General features: G+C 46.0%; 1 protein-coding gene across 5 annotated transcripts in view; it reads right to left on the reverse strand.

The window, feature by feature from the left end:
* SMARCD3 (SWI/SNF related, matrix associated, actin dependent regulator of chromatin, subfamily d, member 3) overlaps window positions 1–17,149 on the reverse strand; it is a 75,858-nt gene that overhangs the window by 35,410 nt on the left and 23,299 nt on the right. For 3 of the 5 annotated variants that reach the window (XM_066549518.1, XM_066549527.1, XM_066549509.1), the window contains exons 3-4: window positions 3,634–3,845; window positions 559–601 (exon numbers count right to left, since the gene is read on the reverse strand). In XM_066549518.1, coding sequence (XP_066405615.1) covers window positions 559–601; window positions 3,634–3,836 — 246 coding nt within the window. In that variant the 5' untranslated portion in view covers window positions 3,837–3,845. Of the gene's footprint in view, window positions 1–558; window positions 602–3,633; window positions 3,846–14,223; window positions 14,241–15,061; window positions 15,186–17,149 lie in introns of those variants that run through there. The other 2 variants (XM_066549508.1, XM_066549537.1) reach the window with 2 other exon arrangements.

The following is a 17,149-nucleotide window of genomic DNA, read 5'->3' on the forward strand; positions in this document are numbered from 1 at the left end:
ATCCCAATGTTTAGAAAGGAAGTAGAAGATGCACTGAGGATCAAACATAGGCAGGCACCAGAAGCCAGACATATCCCCAGGGATAAGAGAATTAGTAACTCTCCAGACAATACCGACCCCTCGGACTCTGTTGTTTACACAGGTTCACTTCAGCCCTATGGTGACACAACCATAAAAATCATAACCTGGCAGCTCCACTGGGCCAGGAACCTGAGTCTGAGCCCAGCCCCGGAGGTACAGCACACTGTGGAGCAGGTTTTGGCCAGGCTCAGCAAGGAGCAGGAGCCGTGTGAGCCCCGAGGGCCGCGCTGGCAGCCCAGCGCCGCGGAGCCTCCAGCAAGCGGCAGTGCTGGCTCGGCTAACCCAGGCGCGAGGCCGCGCAGGCCGGGCTGCTCCGCTCCCAGCCCCCAGCCCAGCCTGCTCTCCACTTGCACCCACTGCCTACTTACTTTTTAATTAGATTTTTAAACAAAAAGTGAAAGAATTTTCTAAAATTCCTCTAATTACACTAAGATGCTGAACTGATTGTGAAGGGAATAGGAAATGAAAGCGACTCACCCTCTGAGGGAGAATTTTGTCAGCCATCTTCCTCCTCTTGGCACTGTACATTTTTTAAAGAAAAAAACACGTTACCATGGTGACAGATCTAGGAGTAACGAGGCCACCTGCTAAATTATCCTGACATCTCCACATGCTGGTGCACAGCTGTGCATGCATCAGCAAAAGGGTCTCACCCATGCCCAGGACCTTGTACCCCTTCTCTCAGCAGCCTGGGGAGGCAGTTAGGTAAGAACAAATCAGGGCTGTCTGTTATGCATCCTGGAAAGAAGTCTGTAAGTTCTTTGATCACAGCATCTTCTGTGGTGCAGGGCGGCAATATATGGCAGTGCATGTGCACACACTGCTCCTGGGTACAGACGAGCATGCAGAGGACAGTCTCACATGTGGCATGCACAGACACACCTACATGTGTGCACATCTGAGTGGCTGAGAGCCTGCACATGGCACGTCAACTTCTTCAAACAGACAACATGCATTTATTCCATCATGCCCAAAATTAAGTGCTGAAGAACACACATATATATGTATTTCATATGATGTATGAAAACACACACATACTCACACCCTTCCTTCATATGTACATACACACTTGTTTTACTTATCATATTTGCATGAGTGATGGATAAAGGTGGAAGACCTTACATTTCCACATTTTTTCATCTTTATGAACACAGAAGTGGGAAGATGTATGTGTGCCTGCAGTGTGTATACATACTGTGTCCGTACCCATACACAGGCACATTTCTATAGCTATGCTTTTAAAAACACACCTGTACTCATGTACATAAACACAAATCTGCGTGTGCCTGAGAAATGCTGCTGTCGGGAAGACTGCCTTCAGATTCTAAGAATTGTTCATGCCCACCAAACCTGTCACCCAGCTTTCTCTAACAGAGGCCAAGAGGGAATTCAGGTCCCATCTCTTTAACTTGTAAGGCCTTTATCTTAAGCAGGAGATTAATCACTCTGTCTGTGACGGACAAATGGGAGACAGCAAACCAGCTGCTGCCACTCTGCCATGTCACAAAGACACCCCTCCTTTCCACACTGGAAGTCATCAGCCGTGTTTCCATGCATTGATGCGGCATGCTCTCTTCCTATGTTTGTTAATAATGAGCCAGGGCTGAAATACCAGATTCTTAAGACTCTTCCCCATGCCCACATAAGCCAAGGCTGAGGAAGTCTTTGTGCCTGGAGGTACAGTGGACAGAAAATTCAGTTACACCCAACTTAATAGGTGAACAATGTCCCTTTTAGAAGTGTAGGAATAATGGGAATGGAATGTCACATAGTGTCAAACTCCAACACGTTCCACCGCTCACAAAATGAAACCTGCACCGAAACACTTCACAGAATCTGGAAGTAAGGGCTGAGCAACCCCCAGCCTCCCAAAGGGATTGGGATACCTGCAACAACCCCATAGGCTTGCAAATAAAAAGCAAGAAAAAAACAAAGCAACACCCCCAAACAATTTGGATCTCAACCAGTTCTTCAATAATCTCTTACAGAAATGAGATTTTTGTCTCCACTGAAGAAAGGACAAGGGCAACTTTCTTGGGCCATGCTAAGAAACATGGAACTCATTTTACCCCCAGAATTGGACCCAAGGTGCCAGAAAAGTGTGCCTGAAAAACACATAATGGGAAACCACAAGGAGGTGGAAATGAAAAAAAGGAAAACGTTCAATACAATATCTGAAGGGAAGGCATGGCAGAAGAAACAGAGAAACTCTGAGTACCCAGGCAGCACTGATGTGAACTGGGCTCAAGGCAGTAGAGATCACTGCTGGGTCTCAAACTAGAAACACTGAAGTTAAAAACAAGGGAGGGGAACTTTTTTCTGTGAATCAGGCCACCAGCTTTTAGCAAATACTGTCCTCTAATGCTCCCTGGAAACTAGTTAGTGACTAAACTTTAGCTTGATTATCCAGCAGGGGCAATATGTCGGGTTATATCCACCCTAGGACCTGAAGCATGGGCATTATTTTGTGGCATTATTTTGTGCAGTTTCTTGGAGAACCTCCTGGGAGGTGCTACAGAATGTGCATTTTGGCTGGTGCTGGGAAAGGTCTCCAAGAGGTTCATGCACTGCTTGTGCTCACATGCTGCACTCACACACATTCCTTCTGTGTTCAACCTTTTCAATTGTAATGTATTAATACTCCCAAGATCAGTGTCCTTTCCAGATGCATCCCAGACACAAGCATTCCCAAATCTGGCTTGCTGATCCAAGGTATATAACCTGGACAGAGCAGGGCTGCTGAAGAACTGAGCTTAGAGAGTCATGTTTTACCTCCAGCTGGATTCCCTGACCCACCAGAACACTGCCTGAAGCTGTGTATACATCTATAATGATTCTGCAAAAGGCAGCCCACACAGATGACTGCACCCTATGTGCGTGTGGATCCCACTCAACACTCAAGACTGATAAGGTCTAATGTGCTGCAAAAAGAAATTAGTTAACCTATTTAAGACAGAATGTATTCAGCAATGTGCAAGGTGGGCATATTTCAAAAAGGAAGTTCCACACAGAAATCCCTCTAATTTTATGAAATTACTTCCAGTGCATATTTATTTACTTTATATGTAAAAACACTTGGGACAACTGCAAGTTCTATGACCACTCTTTTGAGTGACCATAGCACAAGCATTCACATGACAAACCAAAGTTTTTTCCACTTGTGTCATTTACAAGCTACTAGGTTAGCCAGTCAGAAATCAGAGCAACTATACAGAACAGGCAACAAATAATACAATAATTGTACTATGTTAGAAGAGAGGTGTTCATTAATTCTAAAGGCTAAACATACTCGACAAATTTATGGCCTGACACACCTGCAAAGTAAAAGCAGAATAACTACAAAACCAGACATTATTAAAGGTTGGTTCGTTGAAGACCATTCACAAACAAAAAAAGGTAAAATTTACTAATGTTTTTCCTGCTTAAAAAACTGTCAGTGCATAGATCTTCTATTCTGTCTTATTTGTTCTTAAAAGTCTTATCTACTGCTAAACAGGTGCCATCTTTGTTTCCTCAAATTGTCCTCCTGTGTTTTCTTTCCAGAACACTCACCTCCTAGCTCGGTTCTGAGTAGCTTGCTGCTGCACTTGCTGCTGCACCTGCTGCTGCTGGACCTGCTGTGGTGCCGTGCGTTTTCTTGTTGTTTCCATCACAGTCTGGGGCATCCCGGGTCGCACCGAGGGGCTTCCGACATACGGGGGGCCTGGAGGACCCATGGGAGCCCCCTGATGGGGCATTCGAGCTCCTGATGGCATCCCAGGGCGCTGGAGGAAAAGCGAAACAGAAAGAAAAGCCCGTTTGGTTCCCCTTTCTGCAGCTGCCAAGACATTTGTACATTATTGTGCCACAGGCCCCAACAGATTCCCCATTCTGAGCGCCCTGATGAGCGCTGAGCAGCAATACAAAGCACGCGCGCTCTGTGACTGGTGCATCGTAAGTATCAGGGACAGGTATTCAGGGATAAAGCACACAGGAAACAGGGAGGCATAGCACTAGGCTTGGGAAAACACTCAGTGCTCAGCAGCATACCCAGACCAGGTCACAGCTGAAAGCTCTACCTCCAGCCTGGATGGGAACAGCCCATGGCAGCAACACGCAGCTCACAGCGGTGCAGCTCACGTGCTGCTGCGAGCACACTCCGCTGCATGCGCTGCACTGCTGAGCAGTATCACAGTGGTGCAGCTCACATGCTGCTCCAAGCACGCTCCTGCTGCATGCACTGCACTGCTGAGCAGCACCACAGTGGTGCAGCTCACATGCTGCTCTGAGCACGCTCCTGCTGCATGCACTGCACTGCTGAGCAGTACCACAGTGGTGCAGCTCACATGCTGCTCCAAGCACGCTCCTGCTGCATGCACTGCACTGCTGAGCAGCACCACAGTGGTGCAGCTCACATGCTGCTCTGAGCACGCTCCTGCTGCATGCACTGCACTGCTGAGCAGTACCACACTGCTGCAGCTCACATGCTGCTCCAAGCACGCTCCGCTGCATGCGCTGCACTGCACTCAGAGCAGGCGGCTCTGAGCAGCGGCAGACAAACCAGCCCAGGCAAAGCACCAGGATAAACATTTCCCATTGAGAGCCTTCACTTCGCCTACACCAGAGAGCAGTGTAAATTCATAACGCAACACAAATCCTTTATAAAAAAGGTCATGTCTCTGATCAAGACTTTAAAATAAAATTTAAAAAAAAAGAAATGGATGTGGTAGTTTGTCAGCAGCCCCTGTAGGCATTCCAAAGCTCTGGAATTTATGCTGTCTTCTGCATGCTCTTGAGAGACACTGGGTCAAATCACAAGCTTAATGCTGCACAAGACACCCAGTAAATTCAATTCTGAATTCTAAAAGCTTATAGCCATCAAAGAAAGCCACCAGTAAAATAATGACTGCCTGTAAAATGCAATTCAAACCAGAGAGATGAGCTTAGTCTCATAATGAGAATTATCAATATATATATGTCCACATACATGCAAAAATGACAGACACACACTCTCTCTAGGCATTTGAACCAGGATGAAAATAAGAATAACCATACAGCAAATGCCCTCTGAAAGCCAAGTCCCTCTACAACGTCTTTTAAGGAAACCAAGAGGCAATGGCATCCATTATGGATAAACAATTGGTTAAAGGATAGAAGTGAGGCAAAAGTGATTGGTTCTGAAAACAAAAGAAAGGCACATGTAAACTTCTACTGGGACATCTCCTTTTCAGGATATTTAAAACAACCTGGGGAAAAAAAAGAACCAAAAAAAGCCAGGAAAACCCAATGAAGTGAAGAAGTTTGTTGCTTATGCTAAGTTATTCATGTTGATAAGGACGAAGGCCAGCTTCAAGAACTGCAGATGGACTTTATGAGACAGAATGAATGCTTAAAAGGAAGATGCAAATGTAGTTCAAGGCATATTGAACTGAATTACAAAAGGGGAAAAAACAATCCAAGAATCACAGACAAAGCAATGGGTCCTAAGCTGCTGTCCAGCAGAACCTTGTTTAAACAGACACTTCCAGAAAATATTGGTTCACTGGTTACTAGAGGTCAAAATAAATCATAAAGAAAAGAAATAAGAGTGGAGGGAACAGAGGATATCAGTGTGCCATGGCCATGGTGTGTCTACAAATGAAGTTCTGTGCGCAGCTCTGGCTCCTGCAGCTCTCCTTGTTTCAGCAGAGCAGAGCTGAAACAAGGACAATGAATGGCACAGAAATTCTGAGCATATGGAACTGCATCCAGGGAAGTAAAGGTAAATACATTGTGACTTTTCATCTGGAAAGAGGTGATCCAAGGTGATTTAAAGGGGCATTTTCCAGAGCTCTGGAGAACTACGTGTGGCCTGGGGAGGACAGTCAGGTATTGAGTGTTCACTGCCCCTGCCAGAATAGCAAACCCTAGCCACCAGCAGAGGGGTCAGGCTCACAGACCACTGGAGGAGTGAGTTTGTCACACTGTGGGTATCAGCCTGTGGAACCCTCTTCCAAAAGGGTGCTAACAACGTGGAAGACATACTTGGCTCAATAGCTGCAGACTGTGAAAGCACTTGGGAGAAATACACTCCTGGACTCCAAAATGAGGTGGACATGTGCACCCCTGAGGGTATGCAAGCCAGTCTGCTGGGGGTGGGAAGAAAATATTCAATGCACAGTCAACATATATCATTATTTTAAAAAGTTTATATCATCATTATCTCATAATTTCTATGATTTCTAAATATTTATATATGTATTATAATAAAAGATAGTTCTAAAAATAATTTGGACCCGCATCTCCAAATTGACCATCCAAATCCACTATAGCTCCCAAAGCCCCAGCTCAACGCCCTCCCTGATCAGCACAAGTCTGAGATATTCCTCATGCTTGTATCTATAAAGGAAACTGGAGAAAGGAGAGGAATGGATGATCAGCAAAGAACCAATATGGGCTATAACTGGCACGGACAGAGCAGCAAGGCAGGAGGGAGGAGAGTCACCAGCACAGGAATCCACGCGGGTGAATTCAGCAAGTGTCCATGTAAGAAAGCAATGGCAGGTGTGGCCACAGAGAGAGCAGCAGACAGACCAAACTGCACCTTTGTGCAAAGCTCCAAATGCCTTCTGCCGTGAGCCTGGAGCCCCAGAACAGCTGGAGGAGAACAGGGCTCTCTGTTCCCGTGCATGAGCCCCAACCCTCTGACACAGGCAGAGTCAGTGGACAGAAATGGCCCAGAAAATGCTCCTCTCTTGAGCCTGCACTTAAGATGTGTCATCTGTCAAGCCACACATTGTGGCCTCCTTCCAGCAAAGGGCAGAGCACTGGGCCAGCTGCTGCCTGTCAGTCAGCTGGGGACAGCTGACAGTCACTCAGAAGAGCCCAGATCCTGAGCACAGACATCTCACGGAGACTGACTGGCTACATGGACAAAACTGAAGGGCCACTTTGGTGCTGCTCTAAAGGACAACTCAGGGCTTGAAGAACAAGGTCAGCAAGCCAAATCTACTCTCAGTCTTGGTCTTACATTTTTGAACTTCCTTCAGTTCCTTCGTTAAGCACTAAAATAGAGACACAGAGAAAGGACAAACATGAGAAAAGAGAGGCAGCTCTAGCAAAAGAACGTTCAATCTCATCCCTTGACCGCCTCATTCCTTCGCCTGTTCTCATGTTCCTATCTCTGAAATCACTCACAGATAAAGTATTACTCACTATGCAACTGTGCAACTGTCTTCCTTCTGCAAGCCCACCAGACTCCCAAGATACAGAAATGCTTTATCTATTTAAACTTTGATAAAAGAAGAACACACAAGCAGTATCTCACCATACCTAAAAGCTTATTTTGCTCTCAAACACAAGTGTGATACAAGAGAGTGATGGACAATACTTAAAATTTTTCGTAATAGTGACATTAAAAAAGAAAAGTCCTCATACTAAAGAGTATTCCAATACCATTACAGCTTTTGAAAGAGATCTTGAAGGTGTATCTACCTACAGGTCAGGATCTGTCTCTTCCCCCTCTTCCTCAGCAGGATGGAATCTATCATAAACAAGAAGCATCCATAGGAAATACTGCAGCGCAAAACAGCACTGATACATCCTCCTTCCTGGAAAATCATCTACCTGAGGCCCCCATCCCTGACCCATCTCTGTTTGTACCCACAGTCCTATCTCCTTTTTACCTCCATTGATTCCATTTGCATATATTATTCTGCACAAACACCTCACTGGACCGAGGGCAAAACCACTGTTGGCCGTAGGAAATGAGAAAGACCACAGCCTGTCCTCAGCTGAAAGGACCACTCTCACAGCTCTGAGAAGGTGAAGCAGAAAACAGAGCAGCACAGCATCAAGGCAAAGACACAAAGGCACCGAGTTCATGCAGGTATACTGGTCCCCAAGAGTTCTGCTGACTGCCTGTGTCCATGTGCACAGCCCAGCCCTGCTCTGGCTGCAGCTGTTCAAACCTGAGCATGCTGTGAGTGCAGCAGAGCACCACCCCTGACACCTGCCCCAGAGCCCTTCACTGCTGTCCACTGATCAGCTCCCTAGGCCGTGTTCGGCTTGCCTGCTGCCCTCCTTGCCTGAACTTCCTGTCACTTCAGAGCTCTGCCTTTGTCCTCTCTGGCATCCCTAAGTGAACTTCTGTCTGACAGCAGTAACGAGACAACATTGGAGCAGTGTTTTTCTATGTTCTTCTGCTGCGGAGTCTTTTCTCAGGGGATGTGCATCACAGCAGTCAAAACACAGAAGCAGAAAAAAGGAGTCCTGTCTGGACAGACCAGTAAGAGGAAAATAACCTGGAGAATTGACAGGTGAAAGTAAAAGAAAGCGTCAAGAAAAGTAAAGCAAGAACACCCACAAGAGGCCTCAGAAAGACTGAAGAGAGAGCCAGGAGTTGCTGCATTGCAGCTGAGTGCTGGGCTGCACCTACAGCAATCTCCTGTCCTGGCAGACTCCATCCACCTCAGCACCACACACGTGGCTCTTATGGCTGGCTCGTGGGGAACAGCCACCAGCTTCTTGTTAACAGAGACACTGACAGATTCTGAGAATAACCACCACCACCACCAAGTATACAAACAGCACATTTCTTAACTAAAAAAGAGCCTCCAAGAAAAATGGAGAGAGACAGTTTAAAAGGGCCTGGAGTGACAGAACAAGAGAGAAGGGCTTCATACTGACAGATAGTAGGTTTAGATTAGAAGAAAATTCTTTACTTATGAGAGTCATGAGGCCCAGGTTGTGGCTGCCCCATCTCTGGAAGTGTTCAAAGCCAGGCTGGATGGAGCTTGCAGCAATCTGGTCTAGCAGAAGGTGTCCCTGCCCATGGCAGAGGGGTGGGACAAGATGATCTTTAAGGTCCCTTCTAATCCAAATCATTCTATGATTTCTATAGGGCAAAAACATAAGCAAGAGGAGATATCTGATGCTGTCTGGAAGTAAGAGTGAGTAACTAGAAGTACACGGAACCCTTAAGAAATGTAGACTAGATTGATACTGTGTGATGGCAACAAGTTTCTGACTGCACAAATGGTTTCCAAACTGGATGCGTTGTTTCAAAATGGGCTCTTAGAAGTGCAACAAATAAAACTGGTACAAGGCTTCTCACCTCTTCAAAAATACAGATGCTACTTCATGAGTTCCCCTTTTCAATGTCTATGAATCTTTTAGAGGCTTAGTAAGCTGGAACATCACTATCGCAGTTCTTGCTTCCTGCCATATTCACCTTCCTCCATTTCCCAAAAGCTCTCGGTCTGTAAGTCCAAGTGTTCCAGGTACCACACACTTCAATATAATATTCACAACAATCCAGAAGTCTTTAACTAGGAAAACATCCCATTTACAGAATTGGAACATGAGATTAAGTTCAGTTCTATTTCATGCATGTCTGCTCACAGTTCAGAATAATCTGCCACTATGTTCAAGTGGTGCACTTGGATGCAACCAAAAGAAAAAAACCAAGAAAATCTTTGGAATTGAAACAAATAAACCTTACAGACCAGCTTTGAGTTCCACCACTCATCTCATCATACCATTGCTGTGATCTAATGTATAGAAGGGATTTTGTGTGAAGAATGACCAGAATGCACCTCTTGAAAAGTATGGCTTGGAGAGGGAGAGGAACAACAGACCTCTGCAGCACCATGACTGGCTTGTAGACAGAAGAAGCTGGTCAAGAGCTTGTTGTCTCTTCCCTTACAATAATCAAACAACAGTTGGCAGGATCAGATAATTCCTTATGCAAGATAAGCTGAAAAAATGTCTGACACAAAACACTGACTGCTAGAAGCTTAGAAGGGTTCAGGAAGATAGCATTAGACTAACATCCATAAATAAAATCCACATAGAGGCACTACACAGAGGGCAGCTCTGGGTCAGAAAGCTCCCAAGCTCCAAATCAGAGTATTTGTATGAAGGATCACCAAGGTTTTGCCTTGTTCCTGCACGTCCATGCTGCCTTCACTGCCCCCATTCTGCGCGGGATACTGAACGAAACGATCATCTGACTATTTTCATAGTCCTACAGTATTTTTTTTTTAGAAAGAGAAGAGCAATTCAAACATCTCACAGATCCATTGTATCCATACACCTCCATTGTTTAACAAGCCTACATTGCACAAAATCACATTGATCTCAAAGCCTTGACTAGCATTCATGATTTTATTTCCTTCATTATGCATCAACCTTTTTCTGTTTGACAGTCTGACATCAGTCCATGACTAGAAAAGGACAAGCCCTCAATCTCTACCAGCAGCTTGCTCACATGGCTGAACACTGTACAAGGTTTTCACTCTAGCTGTCCCCTGCAACTACCTTCCCAATCAAATTCCTTGCTGTAAGGTTTCTAGATTTGTCCAGGTTGCCCCAAACACCTCCTTGCTGACCACAACAGGGAACATGCACACAGCAAAGCAGTGCCTCCATTCCAGGCCCATTCCCTGAGGATGCCCTTGCAGAGAGAAGCACGCAGGGAGCTCTGTGGTAGAGAGTGGAACAAACTGTCCAAAACAAACAGTTCATGAGGCTCTTTTCTAGCCATTCCAGTGTTAGCTGGCTTATGCTCTGACAAGACAGTACCTACACCCATGACAAAAGAAAAATTAGTAGGATATTTTTCATTAGCAAAGTTCTACTTTTTTCAAACTTGGCCATACTCTCTGCACCTTACTATTGCCAGTAGTGATCTCTACAACCCTGTGACTGAGTGGGAGGAACAGTCACATTTATTCACTTAAAACTAAAACAGAAAACTAAACACACAAACTAAAAACACCATTCAATTTTGGGAAAATATCTTTAGTTTTTCCCATCTTAATAAAACCTCCATAATTTTTATAATATACTGAAATATGAGTCCTCGAGGTCATGCAGTTCTTCCTCCTCTCAAAGAAGTACTACCAGTACCTCCATCATCTTTGATAGATGTTTACTTCTTTAACCAGAATCCAAGAGCCTCCAATGAGAGAGATTTTACATATTTACATAATCAGTCTCTATACTTAGAGATTATAAATAAAACCAAAAATACCCCTATTCCCTCACTGATGAAACCTTCAGAGGTGTCCCACTACTACTGCCCTCTGAGTTTCCAGTACTTTGGCTTTTTAGTCATACAGATGACAAAACCAGAAAAACATTATTGTTAAGCATATGCCACGGATTTACAATTGCTTCTGCATTATTCCCTGCCCCACCTTCCAATCAGGCTAACAGTTTGTGTGATTTCTTATTAGTTAGACACTAGGCAGCTCACAGGACATCCAGACCTTTCTCCTGAAGAGTGACATTTCATTTAAACCCACCCTGTATCAGGAGATGCAAAAGTCATATATGAAATTCCTTGTTTACTCCTTTTTCCCAATCACTGATAAATCTGTTATAGATCCTCCATAACCATCAGACCTGTTGTTTAGTCTGTTCTAACACTGACTAGTTATTTATCATATATATTAAATATTTGTTTACATGCTGGCAATGCTCTGACACTCTTCTTTCTCTGCTGTAAATGCCATTTCATATGAGAGAGTTTATGTATTCACCATAAAATCCTAAGACCAAATTTGAGAAGTAGATAGCCAAACAAAAAGAGGACTGAGGATAAGGAAAGCAGTCACATCACTGACACACAGGTTTGTATGAATTAGCAATCTCGGAGTGGAACTAACATTAAACTGTAGAGATTAACAGGGACAATGAAATAACACCTATTAGCAGAAAATAAATATGGATAAGGACTGATATTGCCATAGAGAGCTTCCTAAGCATAGCAGAGAGGACAACGACCAAGATCACTATGGGAAAAAGAAGGTGATTTGAACTGACAGCAAGCACATTGCAAATACAGCTATGACTCCAGAGTTAAGAAAGGCACATAGACCTTTCCAGGGGTATCTGGTGGATAAAAGGCAAGAAGATTGGCTTTGGAAGGAAGATAAAGTGGGAACAGGAAAAGGACACAGCAGCAGATGAAAAAGGTCAGAACAACGGGAGAAGAAAATGAACCTCTCAGCAGGTTCTTGTGTGCAGATGACACAGCCAAGGTCACCAGCACAAGGCACCAAGCAAAGGCTCCTGCAACCCAGTCACAAGAGGACAGCTGTCTGGACAAGACCAGCACCACAGACCTTCTCAAGACTAAACAGGCAGATACCTGTTTGAGTAAGAAAAAGACAAAAGAGAAAGAAACAAAGAAAAAAGCAGGGGAGGGAGACACGGGCAGGAACCATTTAAGGGATCCAGCCAGCAATGAGGCCTATGGTAGGGACTAGAGGAGAGAGGAAACTGAGGAAAGTAATGACCTGCACCAAGACTAGTAACTCGTTCAACAAAATGCAAGGCAACAGCTGAACAGCTAGAGAAATGTCAAAAAGACTGCCTGAAATGTACTATTGGAGAGCAGAAAATGCATTGATAAAAAGATAATAAACATAAATAGGGTGATTAAAGCCATATTTGTCCATACAAATGCTAGAAAAACAGAGGAACAACAAAAAAGGACTAAGTACAGCATGAAGCCTTTCCGGGGGGGGTGGGATTCTTCCCACAGAAATGATGTGCAGGACGTTGATGAACCTGAACAGGAGTAAAAGCATAGCAAAAATAACTAAACAGAAAGAGATTTAACCTTTCTAAAAGCCCAGCTGCTAACCAGAGGTGTAACAAACGATCAAGGTCTCAAGAAGGAGAGAATGAAGCGTCCCACTTGAGAGTTTTAACCTTTGAAAGATTTCACCTTTCAGAGGGATCCCTTCTGCCTGGGACAAATGAGGAAGAAGTCATCATCTAAGCTGGCAATATGGAAAAGCACAAAAGCAGGATCAGGTGCATGAGAGCAAAGGGCAAAGCGACCTTAGCCAAGGAGCATATGTTTCCAGAAAGATCAGGTGAATCCAAGAGCTAAGTGCCCATAGGAAATACTGCAGAATTATCCTGATAATTTAAGTGTCAACAAAGAAAAAAGGATTTCTCACAACATTCTACCTCTGTTTGCTTCTCCCCATTTTTTGAGGGGGAGAGAAAATAATTTTCAATAACCAAATTAAATAATGTTATCATAGAATAAAAAAATTAGGCATTTGAAGAAGAGATTGGTCCCTGAAATTAGAGCAGAATCTGACTCCAAGAAATTCCACTAAAGTCTGCTATGCAACTTGATTTCTCAATGAATTAATTCAGGTGTTGACACACTTTGGGCAGTAATAAAACAGAGGAGCCAGTGCTAGGCAAACTCAAGGTAATGACAGGCATGGCACATTCTCTTATTTGACAGGATCCAGGGCCTGGAGATAAAATGAAATTATAGCTTTTTTTCATCTTTTTGAAGTAATGGAAGAGTGACTACCCCAACCCATGTTTTGATCAAAATGAACCTGAGATGAGGAAAAAACTAAAGGAAAGAACAAACCAGGCACCAAAGCAGAACTAAAGGAGATAATAATGAAGGAAAAGAGAGGGTGTTACAAGAGGTGTTCAGGCACCAGGACAACAGCAAAGAAGCCCCAGCCTCGGCAACAAGAAGCAGGAAGATATATACAGATATTCCAGGCTAATGCATACATTCAAGTAAGGTACCACTAGCAACAAAACTCCCAGGGTAGAAAAGGCAGACTTTTCTGGCATCCAAATGAGTAATGGAAATGAGTTCTGCTATATTCATTCCAGTATAAATTAAAAATTTCCCAGGCTTGAGAGCCTTGCATGCTGCTTTCACACGAAGGCCAGCTAGATGTGGAATAAGCAAATTCCCATAACTATTTTTGCCACTCTTCTCGATACTAAAGGAAGAGCACTGGTGTGCAAATGCCAAGGGAAACTTTAGAAAAGGCAAAATCATCCCATCTGCCACCCTCCCAACTTGCTTCTGGTTCTGCTCAGATACAGCCATCACACTCCAGAGCACCTTGACAAACCCACAACGAAACCACTGCTACCACCTGCAGAGCTGCTCTCCATCACCCCGAGCAGCTGCCAATCTCGCCCAGCCTGCTCCTGTTCTCTGGCACCACAGCACCTCTGCACAAGGCCACCTTAGAGTCCCTGGCCCTGCCAGACCCACCATGCCCAGGATCCAAAGGACACACACGAGATCCTACACATCTGGAGTTAGCCTGAATCAAGGACACAAGAGTCTGCCTGGAGCCCCACAGGTTTCTATGACCTCTGTACAAGAGCCCCCACCTGATGTCTTCAAAAAGGTGTCACAGGAGATGCCAGGATCCTCGAGAAAGAAGCACTCGGGAATATCAGCATCCAAATAATATTACATTCCTTTGGGCTCTTTAACAGCCTTATTTCTGTTCAATGTGTATCAATGCTAGAAATCCAAATGTTATAAATGGTGACTGCTCTCAGACACTAGAGTCATTTAAAGAACATTTCCAATGGCAGCAAAACAGGGTGAGCATTTCCCCTTAAATGGAGATCGAAGACCTGATTCTTAAACAAAAGCTGGAACATTTTTAAAGATCTGAAGGACTGCTTTAATTAAGCATGGCACCCTGAAATTCTCTCGTGGGTGAGTTTCCATAGACTGTTACAGACCTGCAGAGCTAATCTCTTCAAGCCCCTGAAAGTCACCTGTTAAGTAGCCAGAGGATACAAATGAGCCAAGACTGGAGACAAGAACCAGAGGCAGCACCCCAAGGCTTCATCAGGCTCTCATCAGAATTGTTTTTCAAAACACAAGTTTGATTACAGAACAAAGTGTCCTACAAGCCCATATGGGTTAGATCCAGTGCAGATTCTGCACCATGATCAGGCTGAAAAGCATGCTATTCACCATTCATGGAGAATCACAGCAAAAAGCACAGCACACATCCCCCCAGACACAAGCCTGTATTAACAATGAATCGGTGCAGAGGCTGGGGGTTCTACAGACCCCAGTGTTCCCCTGGTGAGGCAGCTACCAGCGCCCCAGGAGCACACTGCAGGAGCTGATCCAGCCCAGCACAGAACCTCCAGTTTCCACTCATCCCTCTATTCAGAGCCAGCCAGCTCACTAACTTTCCCGACTCACCACCCCATGGACCAGAAACTCAAAAAGTTTGCTTTTCGTAGCTTTGCGAGCCCCTCCTGTAACTTCATCTGTAGCCATCAGGGTCTGCTCAGCCTCTCTCACTCTCTCTCTTCCTCTTTCTTTCCCTTTTCTGCCTTTTTCTCCAACTCTCCCCTCTGAGTCCTGCTGGGCTCTCACACTTCTAATAGCACGGAGTGGGGAGGGGGCCCCTTCAGGGCCTTCCTGACGGCCCACTCGCGCTCAGCCTCAGCTGCTGCATTCCTCCACTGATAAGCCAGAAATAGTTTGTGCTGCCGGGCTCTGTCTGTTTACTCTGCAGGGACAGAAAATCCAGCTTTTTAAACCTCTCTGTCCAAACAGCAGAGATAAGCAGGAGGCAAATTGAAAAACACGTCTCAGTTTTCCCTGGTAGTGCTGCAGCCTCTGCTCCTCTGCATCAGGGATGGGAAATTCTGGGACAAGGGGAAGGGGGAGGGGGCAACTTCAGCAGTGACACAGAGCTCAGCACCTCGCAGAGATGTTTTCCCATTAGAAAATGCAGCAGGCGAGCAGTGGTTTTCCCTTGCTCCCACTGCTCCTCCTGCACTGCATTTCCAGGCCCTTTCCCCAGGGACCTGGCAGGCAGCACACAGAAACATTCGCTGGCAGCGTTTCCAGCATGAGAGACGAGAGCTAACCCCTCTGGACAAGAGAGAAGCAGCGGGAGGCCGGAGCTGGGAACAGGGAGGGACAACATGTGGAAGCGACGGGAAAGCAAGCATGTGAGATCAGCAAAAGAAGGGGGTGGGGGGCAGCATGGCGGCGCAGCTCCCACGGCTTGATTCCACCCCCACTCCCGCCAGCTCTCCCCAGTGACCACGCTCGGGATGCTCTGCTACCACTGTGATGGATCCTCCAGAGACCCCAGGCTGACTGACAGACGCAGACAAATTATTAACACCGCAGCTGCTGTAAGACATCAGCAGTTCACTGCTTGTCACACAAAGCCCTGCACGACAGCGTGTAACATCCCAGGACACTGCTGGGAAGGTGAAGCCCAAGGGGGAAGGGAGAAGAGAGCAGCAGCCCAGCCCCTGGCGGCGCCGGCAGCACGGCAGCCATTCCACGGGCTGAGCGCGGCTGCTCCATGATGGCCGAGCCCGCAGTGAGGGCCCGGGGCACCGTTCTGTTTCCTGCTCTCCTTAACACAGGAGGGCCCATCTTCCCTGCTCTCCCTTAACACAGCAATAGGCGAGATGTTGCCAGGTTACAAGAGGGGTTTATTCTCTTCCTCTGCTTGAAATTCTTGTCTAGGGGCTGAGAATTTTCTGGCAGGACTGCAAACAACGGGATCAGATCAGAAACAAAATTATTCTGCCCTCATCCACTAATAAAAACAAGCACAGAAAAGACACTGCATTGACTAGCAGTGAAGGGCAAGCCATGAAGGTCACATGGCCTTCTGAACATGGGGGTGAGGACAGTGACCTCCACTGATTTTTAGGGTCACCCAATCTAAGTGCTAGTGTGTGGCAACAGCCCGAGGAATCACAGAAACTTAGGGAGGGTGAGTGTGGTTATCAGCTCCCCCTCAGCCCCTCAGAAGGAATATGCCAAACAAATCAACATAGCCTTGCCTTGTTTTGTACTGGAAAAATTCCTTAAATTCTAGCTGAACTAAAGGCACATATGACATGGTCACGTCAGGTTAACTTGATCTAGAGGGCTTTTTCCAACCTAAACGACTCTAAACGCCAGTGTGACTGGCAAGGCGGCAGGCAGCTGGTATCTGCCAAGTGTTTTAGACCCCAGACTCACACAGGAATGCTGGTTCCCATCATGGGAGCCCCTTCCCTGCTCCCGGCAGACATCGTGCATTTTCCTCACATTCTGTACTAGCTGTGGGTGCCGCACTCAGACCGGCCGGCGGTCTCAGCAGTCCCGGCCGTAGGGGCACCGGCCCCGGCCCGTGCGGCTGTTTCCCCCTGGCGGGGAGCCGTGCGAGCCCCCACCGCGTGAAACGGCACCAAGGCCGGGCCGCAGGGCTCCTCCAGCAGCCGCCGCTACGGGCCCGGCGCGGGCAGGGGCGGAGGCGGCTCCGGGCTGCGG

Source organism: Molothrus aeneus, chromosome 1, assembly GCF_037042795.1.
Source record: "Molothrus aeneus isolate 106 chromosome 1, BPBGC_Maene_1.0, whole genome shotgun sequence".
NCBI lineage: Eukaryota > Metazoa > Chordata > Aves > Passeriformes > Icteridae > Molothrus > Molothrus aeneus.